At 41.4% G+C, this 17422-nt stretch overlaps 3 protein-coding genes across 4 annotated transcripts; 1 reads left to right on the top strand and 2 right to left on the bottom strand.

Moving 5' to 3' along the window:
- Window positions 1-22: 22 nt before the first annotated feature.
- LOC116805662 lies at window positions 23-8314 on the bottom strand. 2 transcript variants are annotated; one of them, XM_032739015.1, is made up of 4 exons: window positions 8243-8314; window positions 7032-7561; window positions 568-664; window positions 25-142 (listed from the first exon to the last, which is right to left on the bottom strand). In XM_032739015.1, the coding sequence occupies exons 2-4, from the start codon at window positions 7051-7053 to the stop codon at window positions 94-96; spliced, it is 168 nt and encodes a 55-aa protein (XP_032594906.1). In that variant the 5' UTR covers window positions 7054-7561; window positions 8243-8314; the 3' UTR covers window positions 25-93. The 2 variants fall into 2 exon arrangements, with proteins under 2 accessions (XP_032594905.1, XP_032594906.1); XM_032739014.1 differs by lacking the exons at window positions 7032-7561; window positions 8243-8314 and adding an exon at window positions 2204-2473 and having other exon boundaries at window positions 23-142.
- A 497-nt stretch (window positions 8315-8811) lies between these two features.
- LOC6565857 (DNA-directed RNA polymerase III subunit RPC1) lies at window positions 8812-17403 on the top strand. Its single transcript, XM_032738962.1, has 7 exons — window positions 8812-8917; window positions 8977-10835; window positions 10911-11056; window positions 14192-14609; window positions 14978-15413; window positions 15518-16556; window positions 16637-17403. The coding sequence occupies exons 1-7, from the start codon at window positions 8874-8876 to the stop codon at window positions 16841-16843; spliced, it is 4149 nt and encodes a 1382-aa protein (XP_032594853.1). The 5' UTR covers window positions 8812-8873; the 3' UTR covers window positions 16844-17403.
- LOC6565858 (brachyurin) lies at window positions 11828-12938 on the bottom strand. Its single transcript, XM_001992431.3, has 2 exons — window positions 12683-12938; window positions 11828-12594 (listed from the first exon to the last, which is right to left on the bottom strand). The coding sequence occupies exons 1-2, from the start codon at window positions 12818-12820 to the stop codon at window positions 11863-11865; spliced, it is 870 nt and encodes a 289-aa protein (XP_001992467.1). The 5' UTR covers window positions 12821-12938; the 3' UTR covers window positions 11828-11862.
- Window positions 17404-17422: the final 19 nt, after the last annotated feature.

Here is a 17422-nt window from a genome sequence, read left to right on the forward strand (position 1 = left end):
GGTTTTTAATTTTTTTTTTTTATTTTTGTATTTTTTTTTATTTTATTTTTTTTATATGTTGTAAAAATCTATTGGAACGGTACAAGGGTTGGCTCACGTGTACCTGAACGGCTGTAACTTCCGATGTCTGTTACTTGAAGTCCTGTAGTGAAGAGAGAAAAACAATCATAAAATAATTCAAGTTCAACAGCAATTATTGTTTATAACTAGTGAAAAGCTTGACTATCAACACATATGCAAAAATAGATGGACAACATCCATCAACTGTAAAGTTAGCAAATAACAAGCAAGTTTTGTCATTTAATATAAATAGAAAAAGTATCTGCTTGATTTAGTCCATTACTAAACATTTAATGCAACACACACACACACACACACACACATGCAAGCAATAAATAATCGATAGCAGCTGTGCTCCTGTGTATCCGTGTGACCCAATTCAGGCGAAACTCTACCCTCAGGCAGCTGGCGGCATGTAGATATTTGTGTATGTATATGTGTATATGCGTATGCGTGTTGCAACCTGGTATTTACATATAGTATATGTTATGCATATATAATGCTCACCGATGACTTATAGTTCGCCTCTTTGAATTCATGCACAGTTCGAAGCTTTTACTCCGTTTTTGTGGAATTGGAGGTGCGCCTTTTTTTGCTGGTGTTTCTGCAATAGAAAAATATACAAAAACAATCAGAATTTTATGCGAAAATGGCATTTATCTGGAAAATAATATTATTAATAGGTGTACATGTAGTTTGTGATGCATATATACGTAGATGGGAGTAATGAACACATCCCTAAATTTCAATATAACAGAAATTCTTCTTTCTTATCTTTACTTTAACAATTTTGATTTTGGAGCTATGGAGAATTCTTCGGAATTGGGTGCCTGAAAACAATAACTTTAAAATATGGTTATTAATTCGTAAATGTATAATGGAAGGTGTTTTCTTTATCTAATATCGAGATTGTTTATGTAAAAGTATGTAATAAACACATGTTAACAAAAAAAAAAACAGAAAAACCATATAAAATCCATAATTCGCTCGAAACTTAGAAATTGATATTTACTAAAATACTGCATACGAATTGGTATTTCTCTAATAACTACGATTTTCTAATGTCGATCAGCTTCCACTGTTTTGCTTTACAATTGCAATTCGAATTTGTCTTTCAATTGGTGGGTAGAAATTATTTACTTTATATGTTGTACATTTTGTGTATTATACTCAAAATGATCACCTGTGGAACCGAAGCTTTACAATTGGTAAGCGTTTAGTGTCATTTGAAAAGTGCCCCCCGTTTTAGCTTACCCACATAGGCATACAAATAGGCCAGCAAGTAAACATTGGAAAAGCCCACTTTAAAACACACACAAAGAGGACACACTGAACGGTTTCGATTTGATCTGATTTTTGGTTGTTGTTGAAGTTTGTTTGGGGCTAGAACGATGGATAGCTCTCTCGCTCTTAAGCCTGACTTTTAGTGCCGCCTCATCGGCTCTCTTCTTTTGATACGCAGTAATTTCGAAACAAAGCTCAGCCAGAAGTGCGACCACATCAAAAATGCTGGTAATGTTTCAATATGTAACCGAGAATTTAATAGATATATATATATCTATATATATATATATATTTTTTTTTTTTTGTTTTTTCAAATACTTTTGCTTGTACGCTTAATTTGAATTGCACATTTGATTAAACGTAGATGAAACTCACTGAAAATTTGATTTGAGATTTATTCTGTGGAATAATTTCGCTAAGTTTGTAAATTTTCAAGTCGAATATGGGGACTGATTTTTGAGTTGTTTTCTGCTCTGATTGACAGTTAAATCAATGCCCTTGAATTTTCGAGAATTATCCTTAGTGACGCTGAGACATTAGAGTAAATCGATTAATCGATAAATATGTCCAGTTACACTGACAGATAGAAAGAGCGAGCGAGACAGAATGAGTGAGAGGGGGATCTGCATTTAACAGACGAGTAGCCTAACTAACAGCAACAGAAGAGTCGTGCTCTGTTAAAATAATGTCACTTTACAGCCGAGTACAGGATAAAATTCCAATAGGAACTGACTGGTGGCTGTGTGTCTGAGTGGTTGTGTCTCTGTGTGTGTGTGTGTGTGTCTGTGAGTGTGGGGTCTGTCTATTGTGTGGTGTGTCTATTGTGTGCGGTGTCTTGTGTGGAAAACTGTTAACTCACCGCTGAGGTCATAGGTAATGGCCACAGTATGTCGCTGGATGGTTAAATCGCACAGCATATGATGCAGCTCGCTTTTGTAGTTCGTTGTCACGAGCAGGAGCTGAACGAGCGCGGCCAGAAATTTGAATGGCAACGTCGACGTCAACGTCAACGACAACTTCAATTGCTTGGGCGGCGTCAGGTTGATGTCGTTTTCTCAGGCAGTTGGCACACACACCACAGTGTTTAACGGGATCTTGCTTAACAGTAAATGTTGCACTCAATGCAAACCTATTAATGTTATTATTAATGTTAATGTTGGCAGCTTCAACGGTTTCCTTTTCGCTCTGTTTTTTTTTTTTTTTCATCGAGCCGATTATTATTTTCGATTTTGTTATCGTAATGTTGAAAGCAAATATTATGCAGCCGACAAAGCGACAACAAATTAAGAAATACCAAAGACAAAGCGTAAAGAGCATTAAAAAACGTTCAATACAGTGTCAATTTGTGAGTGTGACGGATAATATTACGAAAAATGACAAAATATCAAAAACGAAAACAACAACAAAAACAAAAGACTCCCCCCTCCCCCTCCCCTCCTAGCAATTTGTATATGGCAAGTCCAGACAACAACAATTTAACAACTTAACGATCGGATGTGTTTGTGTTGCCTCTGTTTCTACTGCTCCTTAATGGGCTGCAATGTTGACGTTGATGTTATTGTTATTGTTATTGCTGCTACTGTTTCGATTTCCAATAAATTGATTTATCGGTAGGTGGTTCATCGATGATTTGTTGGTCTTTTTCGTCTCTTTGTTGTGTAAATTTTTGCTCCGTGGCTGATTTTTGCACGATTTGGATGCTTATATTGAAATATTTGTATAATAATAATGCCATGCATTTTAATTGATTGCAAAATATAGAAAAACTTAAAGCAAATAAAAAATATGTATATGTATATGCATATATATATATATATATGTATACATTGACAAGTTTTTTCGGATTTCGGATTTCGAATTTTAATTCAATTGCAGCAATAAGTACAGAAAGAAAAAAAACGAACAGCACCAACAACAATAACAAGGCAACTACTACTTGACATGGACACAGTCACACACACACACACAAACACACACAGCACAGGCAACTCAGAAAAAAATTCAATAATTACAATGCCAAATGGCATGGGGCAAGGCAACGTTTCTCAGTTTTCCCAATAAGTTTTCAGAGTTTATTTTCTCGCAACATTTTGGCACACGTGCACATCAGGTGCGACGGAGAGGGGAACGAGTAAAACAGAATAAATAAATAAATAAAACTGCTGTTAAATACTTTGTTTCCTAATTTTGTGCGTGTGGAAAATTTATTGTCACGGGAAAGGAAAGTCGGGAAAACTTGCGATATGTTTAACGCTGACGAATAAACTAACTGCTGAGCGATGCTGAGTAGCAGCAGGCCCAATACATCGTCCTGGCGGGGATGGAATCAAAGGCACGAGCGAAACAGCAGTTCGTCTTCGTCGTCGTCCTCGTCGTCATCGCCCTCGCACTGCGCATGTGCCGTGGCCCTTGCAGCACCAAACAGATGTTTCCGACAACCGCTCCCCCAATACAACCCCACCCCACCGCACCCATCACTGACGTCGCTCGCTTCACATGTAATGCAATTGTGTGGTCATTTTTTCCCCACACACTGTTAACATACATATTGGTTAAGCTGTATGTTGCGTGCATGCTATTAACATTTGCATTGCATTTGCCTTATGCAGCAAATTACCGTTTTTGAAGGCATCCTCAAAAGTAGGCAGCGGCAAAAGGAGCGATTGAAACATCAATCAAAAAATGACCCAAACAACTACAGCAAAACTTCTACTTCAGAGCGAATTTCAATATGTATATGTGTGCGTGTAACTGTAAACTGTGTGTGTGTGTGCGAGCGAAAGCTGCTGCACTGCAAACAGCTGAGAGAGAGAGAGATAAAGAGAGCGCACAAGAACAACAAATATTCTATATGAATGCATGAATACCCTGTTGGACATGGATAACACACATCTATATTTATCTACACACATGTTTATATATTTTTTAACTGCCCCATTAAACTGCAACACTAAAAAGATTTTTTTACAATTCTATTTTTAATAATTTAAGTTAAAAGAATTTGATAAGTAGAGTTCATGTTTTTTTTTTAGAAAACCATACGTTAAAAAGTTGGCTAGTTATAATTAGAATTACATAACTTGATCACTGGGTATCTACCAAGAGGTGCAAACCTGTCGCATTTCCCATTTATTTTTGTATACTTAGCAGCACTTGAACAATTATGGTGAGCAGCTCTTTTTCTAGAATCGCATGACTAATGCAATTAAACGATGGCATTCATATATATTACACATTTTCTTTATGTACGATATATCTATATATATACATATAAACGTGCACAGCTGTTGTATACAAGATTTCTCGTTAATTACAACGTTGTATACATTCTCTCTCTCTCTCTCTCTTCATCCGAGGCATTGAAAAAGAAAAACGCGACTTTCATTTCAAATTCACAAAGATTTGTGTCTGGCACCTAGAAATACGTATTTCAACGAAATTAAATAGTTAAAGCGACACTAATCAAAATTCAGCCTTTCAATATATTTTCAACAAAGGAAAGAGAAATGCATAAGAGAGATAGAGAGAGAGAGACGGAGAGGTGCTCACTTAGGGGTGGTGCAGTGGGGTGAGTTGAGTGAGCGGAAACTGTTTCTGTTTTTGCGTTGTCCCCTTGTTGAAATGACCAACAGAGGCACGACCAAAAGTGCGTAAACGCAACGTGCAATATCTGTTGCATGGGCTGGCAGCAGGCTCAAGCAACCACAAGTGACCAGTGACAAGCTGTTAACTGTAGTCAACAGTGGTAGATGAACCAAGTAATGCGAAAATAAGAAGTAGAATCCAATGTGAATCAGATAAACAATTTGATTGCCACAAACAGATGTGCATAAGATAAGCCTTTTACAAGTTTTTCATCGTGTGATGAATTTTCCACTCAAGCTTCAAAAAGGGGCCATAAAACACTTGCTTTAAGCAATAAAAACAAATCATTTTAATTTTTATTTTCGATAATTTTAATTCTGATCTAATTGTTTATATGGTCGATAACACTCAGTTACTCAACTTAAGACTTATGGACGTTACTTCGAGTTACTTTAAGAAGGGGATTGTATTGCAAGACACGCAGCTAAATGTGGATAGATCGCAACCAGATGTGACCCCAGGCGAGGCATTTGCAGCTGAAACTAGCAAGAGGCATGTGATGATACCGACCCAGTAATACAATGATGCGGGGCAGTATTCGGCAATCGACCAATGTCATAAACTGGTTTTTCACTCTCTTTTTTTATTTATTTTTTTTTAATTTTGATCAGTGTGTTGTTATTGTTTTGGGCGCGCGCTTGCAAAATGTCAAACAAGAAAATTTAAACAGAAACCTACTGCTGCGTTCAAATGCAAATGAAACTGGTAACTAAACTAGGTGTTTGGTGGGCAGGAGATATATATCCACTGACCGAGGCCATAAAATTGAGATTGATTACGTATTGTCTTTGGGCCTAAAATGAACAATTACTTGGTGGTTTAGTGTAAATAAAACTGGCCTGCTAAACAGTGGCTGCACACTAACAGAGCACTGTTAAATAACAGTTCCACATAATAGTAGTTCCGTGTGCGAAATGTAAACGTGTCCATGTGTGTGTGTATGTACGTGTGTAAGTATGTCGATCGGTTACGCCATGAGCAGAGCACACAGCACATACTTGAAACTTAACAGACAACAATAACAATAAAAGTGCACAGCAGACAAACCTGTATGGGGAGAGTACGTAGTACAGGGCAAGAAAGGCAGCAGAGAAAAACAAAAAAAATATACGTCAAATGTGTAATGATATTTACGACATGATGTTCGTGATCTTCAATTGCGTAGGTGAAAAGCAGAAAAGAGAAAAACAATAAATTTAAACATATTGTTGTTAGATCTGCGAAACCGACTACAAAATTTCGCTTCAGCTCATTAGATTAACATGAAATAATTTGGATGGTTAATTAAACGAATTGCATCGCAAAGCACCCACACACACGCATGCACACGCTTGCAAATATAGATACAGATGACTTACATACATTTAAAAATAATTCCAGCAAACAATTTGCTAAGCAAAGAACCTTGCAAATGTAAATAGAGATAAATAAACAGCCTGAAGAGTTCAGATCGCAGTTTCTACATACACATACACACACACACACATATATATATATATATATATATATATATATATATATATATATATATATATATGTTTATATTGTGTATTTCATTTTACATACTCACTGCAAGTATATATGTAAATATATATATGTGTATATAGTAGCAGGTGTTCTCTGCCTTAAAAGAAAAGGGCAATGGGGAGGGGGGATAACATTTATTCAGTATTCATGTTAAGCCACTGTTTGTTCGTCTGTTTATACAATGAACTCTCGATAATTAGAAACAGAGTATTTGTTATTGTTTGCTTATAACATAAAACAGATCGCCGATTCACACCTCAAATAGTGCAAATACAATGCTATCCATAAATAAAGAATTCAAATTCCTCTTGATAAAAAGAAGACTGTTACGTGTGCTTAGTGGATAGACTACCTGATCTAATCTATCGCTGAACTGAACTCGCAGTTATTTGCATAATAATAATAATAATAATAGTAATAATAATAGATAAATAGATATGAGCGTGAATCAGATATGTGTAAGTGTAGTAAGAATATGCATCTCGTGTTCTCGATTCTCAATTGGCTTTACTTACCACTTAATCTTTCAAAAGTCATATAAGATATTATGTTTCCCCTGCTTGGGGTGCGCAATGCAATCTCTCGAATTAGATAAGTAAGTGAATGAATAAAACTGTCTCCTCTCCTCCTCCTATCAACACGACGACGGGACGGTTCACCAAAAATTGTCAGATTTGATTTGATTTCTGCGTTCGTCGGTTCGTCGTTCTTCGATGGATGATGTATTCCTTTTGTTTTGCCTGCTTGCCTTGTTGATTTATTTATTTATATATATATATCTATATGTATGTAGTAAATATATATATATATATAATGTGGGTAACCGTAACTGATGCTCTTATAATGGGTTTTTTATGCCTTTGTTACTTTTCGTTTCGTTTGCTTTATTTTATTTTTTTGTCGCCACGTGAGAATATCGGGCAACTGTAAAAAAATAGATTCGCTCTTTGCGATGGCCGCTAGGAGCGCTAACCACGCGAATAGCTTTTGGATTTGTTGTTGTTTGTGGTTGCTTTTCGCTTGTGTAGCTGCTGTTGCAAAAACTCTGCAATGAAATAAAAATACATACATATGAAACAATTTTGTTTACTGCATTGTAACAACTGCAACAACAAATGATTTGCCTATATTGATCGAATGATGCAAAATGATTTACAATATGCAAATGTTAATTGCGCATGTTGCCCAACAGCAACCGCAACAGCAACAGTGGCCCCTCAGCTGTTAACTTGCTGTTGACTATCCGTGTGCGTATATATGTCGTGTGTGTGTTTATGTGTATGTATGTATGTGTACAGTGTGATTGCTTGTGTCTCATTTGTTGTTGGTCTACAAAATACGAAATGAAACGAAACGAAACGTGCGCAGTACACTAAAAATACAGCAACGATTTTCGTATTCCTTTCCAAATAAATAGCTTATGGGCTGTGGGAAATTGCACACAAGCACAGGGTCAAACATATATATATGAATGTATTTCGCAACATGAACAATTGTTATTGAATGCTTATCTCGTAAATGTTAGCTGGCAAAATTCGTCTGTTAAAATATCGCACAGATATTTAACGTCAACACTGCACGTAATTTTTTTAATTTTACTGCACACACACACACACACACAAACACAAATCTATATATATATGTACACATGCACAGACACAATGGAAGAGGCCACGCCATTTAACCTTTTTGAGGTTGTGTATGCTACTTAAATATTTTTTATTACCTTTGTCTTGTAACTCAAATCAATATGGATCTTGAATTCACCAATTACATAGATCGTTTACGTGATATGGAAATATAAAATTTCAAACGGCTCTGATTTTCGCTTCGTTGATACGACGACAAACTGCTGTGCACTAATAGTGATGCAAGGAAATTTGCAATATATCGATAGTTCGATGTTGATGGTATTAAGTAGTCATCGCATACCTTTAACTATATCGAAATATCGCAACTTAATATTCATCGTACTTTTATATTTATTATTTATGTTAACTATACCTTTATCTATTTGTTTTAAATAAATTATGAAACGCTGACTGTATGCATCAAATGAATTTTTATTTTCACATCGAGAATATCAAAATAACATGTTAATTTGTTGCTGTTGTTCATGCATTAAGAAAATTGAATAAGCAAATTGACCAAATATTAGCTCTTTGTCATCGATATCTGATATTTATAGCACTTTTAATCGACAGTAGTCATTATGGATAGGTGGCATCGCTGCAGCCTGTTTACAATCATCGATACTTTGAGTACCGTGCCGGCAGCGTGTTGTCATATGGTTTGAAAAGTGGGTTTTACTGCTCGATTGTGGAGCTAATTGTGGGTATTCGATTGGAACAGACGCTATGCCCAAAGAGCAGTTTCGCGCCTCGGCGCTTAACAAGAAAATGTGAGCAGAGCTACTAAATGTTTACCGTGGCCGATATATTATTATTATTTTGATTTCAGCTCACATGTGCAGTTTGGCATCAGCGGTTCGGATGAGATTCAGCAGGAGTCGCTGGTGCGGATTATATCGAAGAATCTGTATCAGGCACAGCGCCAGCCGGTGCCTTATGGCGTTCTCGATCGCCGCATGGGCATCAGCACTAAGGATGCGTTGTGCGAGACATGCGGCCAGGGCTTGAACGAGTGCATCGGGCATTTTGGCTATTTGGATTTGGCGCTGCCTGTCTTCCACATTGGGCACTTTCGTTCCACGATCAGCATACTACAGATGATCTGTAAGACGTGCGCGCACGTCATGCTCAAGCCAGAGGATCGCATTGTCTTCGAGAAGAAACTGCATAATCCGAATTTCTCGTATCTGGGCAAAAAGGCGCTGCACTCCCAGATGCTTGCCAAGGCGAAGAAGGTGACCAAGTGTCCATACTGTATGGCCTCCAATGGTGGTGTGAAGAAGGGCCCTGGCCTCCTCAAGATTCAGCACGATCCGTATAAGGGGCGCAAGAAGGATGCGCACTTCAACAATCACATGGACGAAATGCTGCGGTCCACGGAACTGAATCGTGATCTCAACCAAACGCTGAGCAACTATAGCGCCGCCGAGGAGTTAACGCCCCTCATGGTGCTCGATCTGTTCGAGCAGATACCGCAGAGCGATGTGGCGCTGCTGGGCATGTGCTCTCGCGGCGCTCATCCCAAACACTTGATAGTCACTCGCGTCTTTGTGCCGCCGGCCTGTATACGTCCGTCGGTGCTGTCCGAGGTGAAGGCCGGCACCACCGAGGACGACTTGACAATGAAACAAAGCGAGATTCTGTTAATTAACGATGTTATCCAGCGACACATGGCCACCGGTGGTAAGATTGAGCTAATACACGAGGATTGGGACTTTCTGCAGCTGCATGTGGCACTGTATTTCCACAGTGAGATCAGTGGCATACCACTCAATATGGCACCGAAGAAGACGACGCGTGGCATTGTGCAGCGCTTGAAGGGCAAACAGGGACGATTCCGTGGCAATCTGTCTGGAAAGCGTGTGGACTTCAGTGGTCGCACCGTCATCTCACCCGATCCCAATCTGATGATCAATCAGGTCGGCGTACCGGTGCGTGTCGCCAAAATTCTCACCTATCCGGAACGTGTGAATCCGGCGAATATTCGCATAATGAAACAACTGGTTCGCAATGGTCCCAGCGTCCATCCGGGCGCCAATTATGTGCAGCAGCGTGGCTCCAGTTTCAAGAAATATTTAGCCTACGGCAATCGCGAGAAGGTCGCCCAGGAGCTCAAGTGCGGCGATATTGTGGAGCGGCATCTACGTGACGATGACATTGTGCTCTTCAATCGCCAGCCGTCGCTGCACAAGATGTCGATCATGTGCCATCGGGCCAAGGTGCAGCCACAGCGGACGTTTCGCTTTAACGAGTGCGCCTGTACGCCGTACAATGCGGATTTCGATGGCGATGAGATGAATCTTCATTTGCCGCAAACGGAGGAGGCACGGGCCGAGGCCCTCATCCTTATGGGTAATCAATCGAATCTGGTGACGCCAAAGAACGGTGAGATATTGATTGCGGCAACGCAGGATTTCATCACTGGCGGCTATCTGCTCACCCAGAAGGAGGTATTTCTCACCAAGGAGGATGCCATGCAGCTGGCCGCCTGTTTTCTGGCTAGCGAGGATTCAACGCTGCGCATTCAAATGCCGCCGCCAGCCATTTGGAAGCCGCGTCGCCTGTGGACGGGCAAACAGATGTTCAGCCTGCTGATGCGACCCAACGATGACAGCAAAGTGCTCTTCAACATGGTCAACAAAGGTCGCAACTATGCCGGCAACATGGATCTCTGCGTCAACGATTCCTGTGCGTATGTTGCAACTTGTATGCCTCTCTAATCCAACTAACCTTACTCTCTCTCTCTGTCTCTGTCTATGCCAGGGATTCATATACGAAACTCGGAGCTGATGTGCGGCACCATGGATAAGGCGACAATGGGCTCCGGCACCAAGCAGTGCATCTTCTATCTGCTGCTACGCGACTTTGGCGAAGCATTCGCCACCAAGGCCATGTGGCGATTGTCTAGGGTGCGTATTATCTAGTTCCTATCTCTCTCTCTCTCTCTCTCTTCTCTTTCTCTCTCTCTCTCTTCTCTCTCTCTTTCTCTCTCTGCTCTCTTCTCTCTCTCTCTCAATTATGCTCGATTAACATTTAACTGATCCATTTAATAAGCATTGTCTTCATTTATAAAGTGATTATTGTGCTGCATGTTCAGCTTAAACTTCAAGCTTCAAATCTGAATAATTCCCATAAGATATTTCTATATATATATATACTCGTATATATATATTAATTGGTTCTCATCACCTTAGTGCTTGCAAGTGTTGATTTTTATAAGTTTCTCTGACCTTAGATAGCCGTAATTGCAATTGTGTCAACACTGACCAGGTGAAGTATTTTATTATCAAGGAATGTGGATGAATTGTTGTATCTGATAACAGCGAGAGTGATTCATGTGCCAGCTTTCGACTCGATAACGATAACGATAACTCAATGTCAAGATTATAATTGGAGCGATGGATTGCTTGCTGTACAAAACTGACCACCGGAACTGACCACCGCAGAGCCATTTATTTCAGCTGTCGAATCGATAACGTTATCGATAACGGCGATTGATAATAAGCAGCGCTGCACTTGAATATTTTCGCCGTTATTCCCATATGATCAGGAGACGGGAAGGGGGGGGGGGAGCGAGTGATCGGGGACAGTGGTGAAGACATGTCTTATCTTATCTGTTAATTCTTGGGGATTTCCAAGTGGCATATAATTGTGAAATATTGGGAAGTCGATTTGAGAGGTGCGCTTTTTGTTGTTGTTGTATTTATTATGTTTTTTAAGGCAGGCTCAAACCTGTTGTCTCCGATATATAGTCGAGGAATGAGGTTAGACGCACATAACCCGAGGGGAGGCCGGCAGTGCACTGATCCTCGGCGACAAACGAATTGATACCAATCTGTATCCAGCGTCCAGCGTTGCTGTTGTAAGCGATTAGCGGACCGCCAGAGTCGCCACTGCAGGTGGACATATTGCTGCCCACAGCGCCCTCGGCACACATTGTCGAGGCGAGCACAACACTCGATCCGAAAATGGACGCACACCTGTCGTTCGCTATGATCTGCACGTGGGCAAAGAGCAGCTGCTGCGAGTAATCCAAATACTCGTCATCGATCAGACCAAAGCCCGCAATGGTTGCCTGTGTGCCCACATATGTGTTGCTCGATTGGCTACTAGATACCAGCTGGATTGGCTGCACCGTGTTGGAGAAGCTTAGCTGCTCGGGCAGCTGGATGAGTGCCACATCATTGTTCATCTTATCATTGTAGTTGGGATGCACAAATAGCTGCGTTGATGTCATATTTAATGCCTGCTCGTCGTTCAGCTCGACGGTGCCAAAGACCAGGAACAACGACTGATGGCCATAGGCACAGTGGCCAGCGGTTAGCACCCAACTATTTGAGATAATGGAGCCACCGCAGAGCAAATCATCCCATTCATCACGCTTCAATATCACCTGCCACGGAAATTGGCCAGGCGATGCCTGCTGTCCGGATATAATGCGACCCTTCTGCAAATCACCCCAAAACAAATCAAGATTATCATTTCGATTTCGATTTCGATTTGGATTTAGTTCAAGTTTTATATTTTTGTCTTACTGGGTCGAGTTCCAATTGTTGTTGTTGTTGTTGTGGCGCCGCATCTGCCAACAGCAGGAGCACTGTTAGCCACAATATGCCGGCGAACAATCCTTTCTCACATATTGTTGCTGTTGTTGTTGTTGGAGCTCTTCTCATGATTTTGTGGTTTCTGCGCTCGTTTATTGCTCGGTTTCGTCTGCGCCGCTTTTGCTCGATTTTCGCAATTATATGCGGGGCCCCCAAATGCAGGCCACTGTCAAAACCACACCACAACCACTCCGTCTCTCTCTCTCTCTCTCTCTCTCTCTCTGTCGCGCTCTGCCAACCCATTTGCCAGTCTTTTGCTTTGTACTTTAGTACAATACTTTTTTGTATTTTTTTTTTATTAAATCAAGCAGTCGTGTTCTTGTTATTTGGCCAGCTCGGCAGCGCTGCTCTTTCGATAAGATTAATTACTCACACGCCAATACTGCCTGCCCTCGCAGCTGCCTCTCTGCTGCTGCTGCTGCGGCTGCTTAACGCTTTTTCCCTATTATTATTTTTATTTGTTCTTGTCTCCACTGTCAATTCCTTTTGTCCAACCAAACGAACCAAGTTTGTAGCTCTTATCACTGATAATGTGACGCGCTTCGTGCCTCAACACCAGACAACAGAATTCAGCCTTAAGTGGATCTTGTCTTTTACTATATATACTCGATTCTAGCTCTATATATATATATACACACATATATATATTCTCTCCCGCATTTGTCTAGTTACTTAACTTTAGGACTGCAATTCGCATTTTCTACTTTGAGTATAAAATAAATGAATAAACATTGTCGGTATTTAAAAACGATCAATTGCAGATCAGCCAGTAAAACGTTAACGAATGTCACACAAAGCAGAATAAAAAACTCTAAAGAGACTGAGAGAGAAAGAGAGCAAATGTACACCATTTTCACAAACTTATTTCATTATTATATAAATAGACAAATCGATCAAATAAATTAACAAACATCAGCCAGTAAAACGTTTACGAATGCCACACAAAGCATTAAAGAGATCTCGAGAGAGAGCATAAGGTTTTAATAGCCACTCCAACACTGTACACCATTTATTCAAACTTATTTCAGACTTACTTATAGAAATCGAGACAAATCGATAAATTCTTTAATATTCCCCCATTTGGGTGTCGAGTGTAATTTAATTAGCTCCCCCCTGACAATGTTGCTTGTTTCAACAAGCGAATTTAACCAATTAAAAGACATGCAATGAATTATTTACGTGCTTAGCACTTGTTACCCTTAACCTTGCTCCCCATGCGGCTCTTCCTCATTTTTGACGTGTTAGGCGACTTATCAAAATCTCGAGACGACTTTCGCTAGAATTATTTTTGGTATTAGGGCTGACAAGATTTGGTGGCCTCGGCTTGACGGCTTTATTTTTAAACGAGTACTGAGAAATCGTCACAATAAACTTTAAATATCTAAGAAGTAAACAGTAAATGAGTTTCAATTATAAATAACTTTGTGTGTCATATTGCAGATTGCATCGTATTTCATACAGAATCGGGGATTCTCGTTTGGCATCAGTGATGTGACGCCGAGCGCAAAGCTGCTGCAGCACAAGCAGGTCCTGCTGGAACGGGGCTATGCCAAGTGCAACGAGTACATCGAGAAGCTCAAATCGGGAACTCTCCAATGCCAGCCCGGCTGTACGCCCGAGGAGACTCTCGAGGCCGTAATGCTGCGCGAACTGTCCGGCATCCGTGAGCAGGCGGCGAAGACCTGTTTTGCCGAACTGCATCCCACAAATAGTGCCTTAATCATGGCCCTCAGTGGCTCCAAAGGATCGAACATCAATATCTCGCAGATGATCGCCTGTGTCGGCCAGCAGGCTGTCAGTGGCAAGCGAGTGCCAAACGGTTTTGAGAATCGAGCACTGCCCCACTTTGAGAGGCACTGTAAGTATGTTGTATGTTGTTGGAATTCTTTTCTATTCGTTACTTGTTGCCTGCCTGCTACACATACCACTCGTTACTCTACTCGCTGTATGTTGCTCGTTACTCATTTCTTGTAAGTTTTCATTAAATGTAGTGCATGTCGTTGAATGTCACTCGTTACTGTTTACTCGTTACATCTGTTACTCGCAAATTATCACTTCTTAATTGCTCGTTAATGTCGGGCCACTCGTTATGAATTAAATCTCATTTGTTGCTCGTCACTAGTGACTTGTCCATTCCTTCTCATAGTTATTCGTTATTCGATCGTTACACACCAATTGCTGTTCGTTACTTATCGTCACTCGCTACCCAAATTTGACTCGTTACAGCTGCGATTCCCGCCGCTCGTGGTTTCGTTGGGAACAGCTTCTACTCCGGCCTGACGCCCACCGAGTTCTTCTTCCACACGATGGCTGGTCGCGAGGGTCTCGTCGATACGGCTGTCAAGACGGCCGAGACGGGCTATCTGCAGCGTCGTCTGGTCAAGTGCTTGGAGGATCTGGTTGTCCATTACGATGGCACCGTGCGCAATGCCATCAACGAAATGGTCGATACCATCTACGGCGGCGACGGCCTCGATCCCGTCTCAATGGAGACGCGCAACAAGCCCGTCGATCTCCATCACCAATACGACAATCTGCGCGCCCAGCAGCCAATTGGCGATCAGCTTCCGCTGCAGTACGACGAGATACTCAGTGTGGCCGACTGGATGCTCAAGCAGAAGGAGTTCAAGGAAGCGCGCGCTGACTTTAAGCTGGATGTGACGTGAGTGTACTCTTAAAAAAAACTAATCGAATCCATTATCAATTGATGAAGTAAAGTAAAACCAACAATATAAAACATAAATATATATTTATTTTATTGGTTAGCAATCATCTGAAAATGGTATCCAAGCGGATTGGTCAGCTGCAGCAACGGTATGGTGAGCAACATCAGGTGCTGTGCAACCAGATCGAGTCCATCAGCCAGGAGCAATTGCTGGAGTTTCTGCGTCGCATCAACGATCGCTACAATCGGGCTGTCACCGAACCGGGCACCGCTGTGGGTGCTATTGCGGCACAGAGTATTGGTGAGCCGGGCACACAGATGACACTGAAGACGTTCCATTTCGCTGGTGTCGCCTCCATGAACATAACACAGGGTGTGCCGCGCATTGTCGAAATTATCAATGCAACGAAATCGATATCGACACCAATTATCACCGCCGAGTTGCGTAATAATAAGAGCATGGAATTCGCCCGCCAGGTGAAGGCGCGCATTGAGAAGACAACGCTCGGTGAGCTCTCCTCGTATGTGGAGCTTGTCTGCGGTCCATATAGCTGTCATCTCGTTATTAACATCGATGCGGCGCGCATTAAAGTCCTGGGACTATACATCGATCTGGATACGATAATAGCCAGCATTTTGAAGTCCCGTCTAAGGATTAAGCCCGGCCAGGTGCATGCCATACCCAAAAAGTCACGGATCATTATCCGTGTCGAGTCGACAAAGAATGCGACAATTAATGCGGAACTCGCACGACTGGCGATCACCATACAGAATGTCGTCGTTGGCGGCTTACCGAATATAGCACGCGCTGTCATCGCCGTCGACGATGCCCAACAGCCGCCGACATATAAGCTGTGCATCGAGGGTTATGGTCTGCGGGATGTGATTGCCACGTATGGCGTTATTGGCGAGAAAACACGCAGCAATAACATTTGCGAGATTTATCAGACACTCGGCATCGAGGCGGCGCGCACCGTTATTATGAGCGAGATTACGGACGTGATGGAGGGCCATGGCATGAGTGTCGACTGGCGTCACATTATGCTGCTGGCCAGCCAGATGACGGCACGCGGTGAGGTGCTCGGCATCACCCGGCATGGCTTGGCCAAAATGCGTGAAAGCGTCTTCAATTTGGCATCGGTAAGTATTCGATCTATTATCGAGTTTGAATATATCAATCCCCATTGCTGACACTCATCGACATCATGATCTTTCGACAGTTCGAGAAGACAGCGGATCATCTGTTTGATGCCGCTTACTATGGCCAAATGGATGCAATTAATGGCGTCTCGGAACGCATTATATTGGGAATGCCGGCGGGCATTGGCACTGGGATATTTAAGCTGTTGCAGCATCACGAGGACAAACAGGTGCCACCCATCCAGACGACCATATTCAATGAGCTGAAATTGACGCCGCTTACATAGCACCATCCCAATAGCATCCCAATTAGGAGAGCAAAGCATCCGCCCGCCACTCACTCAGTTCCTGTGAAATGCCGTAGCAGATAATAGTCGCTTTATTATTAGTTAATCAGCTTAGTTAGACAACGCCATGTTTTCCAAATCAAACGTCACAAATCCCAAACGCCTGTAAATCAATTCGGCTTATCGATACAAATCGATTTTCTGCTTCATCGATTTCTAATGGAGAATGGATATGCCGTCTACGACTTATGCTGAGAACTTGGTTTCAAGGTATCTCCTAGCCGAGCTCACCCGACTGCAGCATTCTCTTATGTCGAAATAAACAAACTGTTGGTAATTCAGCTGATGTTTGTGGATCGAGTTAAATTGTAAGTAATCACTGTTGTTCACAATTTGGCTACTGATATGATCTCTGCACTATGTGGATAGACATGCTGAAATAGTTGGAACAAATTGACCAATACATCATAGCTAGTGATTACTGTGGCACGCCTAAGTGTTTTTAGCTAACACAGATAGATTGTGAAAGCGAATTAATAAACAATAAACTTGACAACGAACTTTTAAGTAATATTTAAA

Source organism: Drosophila grimshawi, unplaced genomic scaffold (assembly GCF_018153295.1).
Source record: "Drosophila grimshawi isolate 15287-2541.00 unplaced genomic scaffold, ASM1815329v1 contig_848, whole genome shotgun sequence".
NCBI lineage: Eukaryota > Metazoa > Arthropoda > Insecta > Diptera > Drosophilidae > Drosophila > Drosophila grimshawi.

What these genes read in the sequence shown, in the direction of transcription:
- LOC6565858 (XM_001992431.3), bottom strand. Translation starts at nt 12,820, where the DNA reads ATGAGAAGAGCTCCAACAACAACAACAGCAACAATATGTGAGAAAGGA. An exon ending in AACAATTGGAACTCGACCCA is followed by an intron (nt 12,595 to 12,682) that starts GTAAGACAAAAA and finishes GGTGATTTGCAG; the next exon opens with AAGGGTCGCATTATATCCGG.
- LOC116805662 (XM_032739014.1), bottom strand. Translation starts at nt 2,261, where the DNA reads ATGCTGTGCGATTTAACCATCCAGCGACATACTGTGGCCATTACCTAT. An exon ending in CATTACCTATGACCTCAGCG is followed by an intron (nt 665 to 2,203) that starts GTGAGTTAACAG and finishes TTTCTATTGCAG; the next exon opens with AAACACCAGCAAAAAAAGGC. An exon ending in AGGCGAACTATAAGTCATCG is followed by an intron (nt 143 to 567) that starts GTGAGCATTATA and finishes TCTTCACTACAG; the next exon opens with GACTTCAAGTAACAGACATC.
- LOC6565857 (XM_032738962.1), top strand. Translation starts at nt 8,874, where the DNA reads ATGCCCAAAGAGCAGTTTCGCGCCTCGGCGCTTAACAAGAAAAT. An exon ending in TCGGCGCTTAACAAGAAAAT is followed by an intron (nt 8,918 to 8,976) that starts GTGAGCAGAGCT and finishes TTTTGATTTCAG; the next exon opens with CTCACATGTGCAGTTTGGCA. An exon ending in GACTTTAAGCTGGATGTGAC is followed by an intron (nt 15,414 to 15,517) that starts GTGAGTGTACTC and finishes TTTATTGGTTAG; the next exon opens with CAATCATCTGAAAATGGTAT.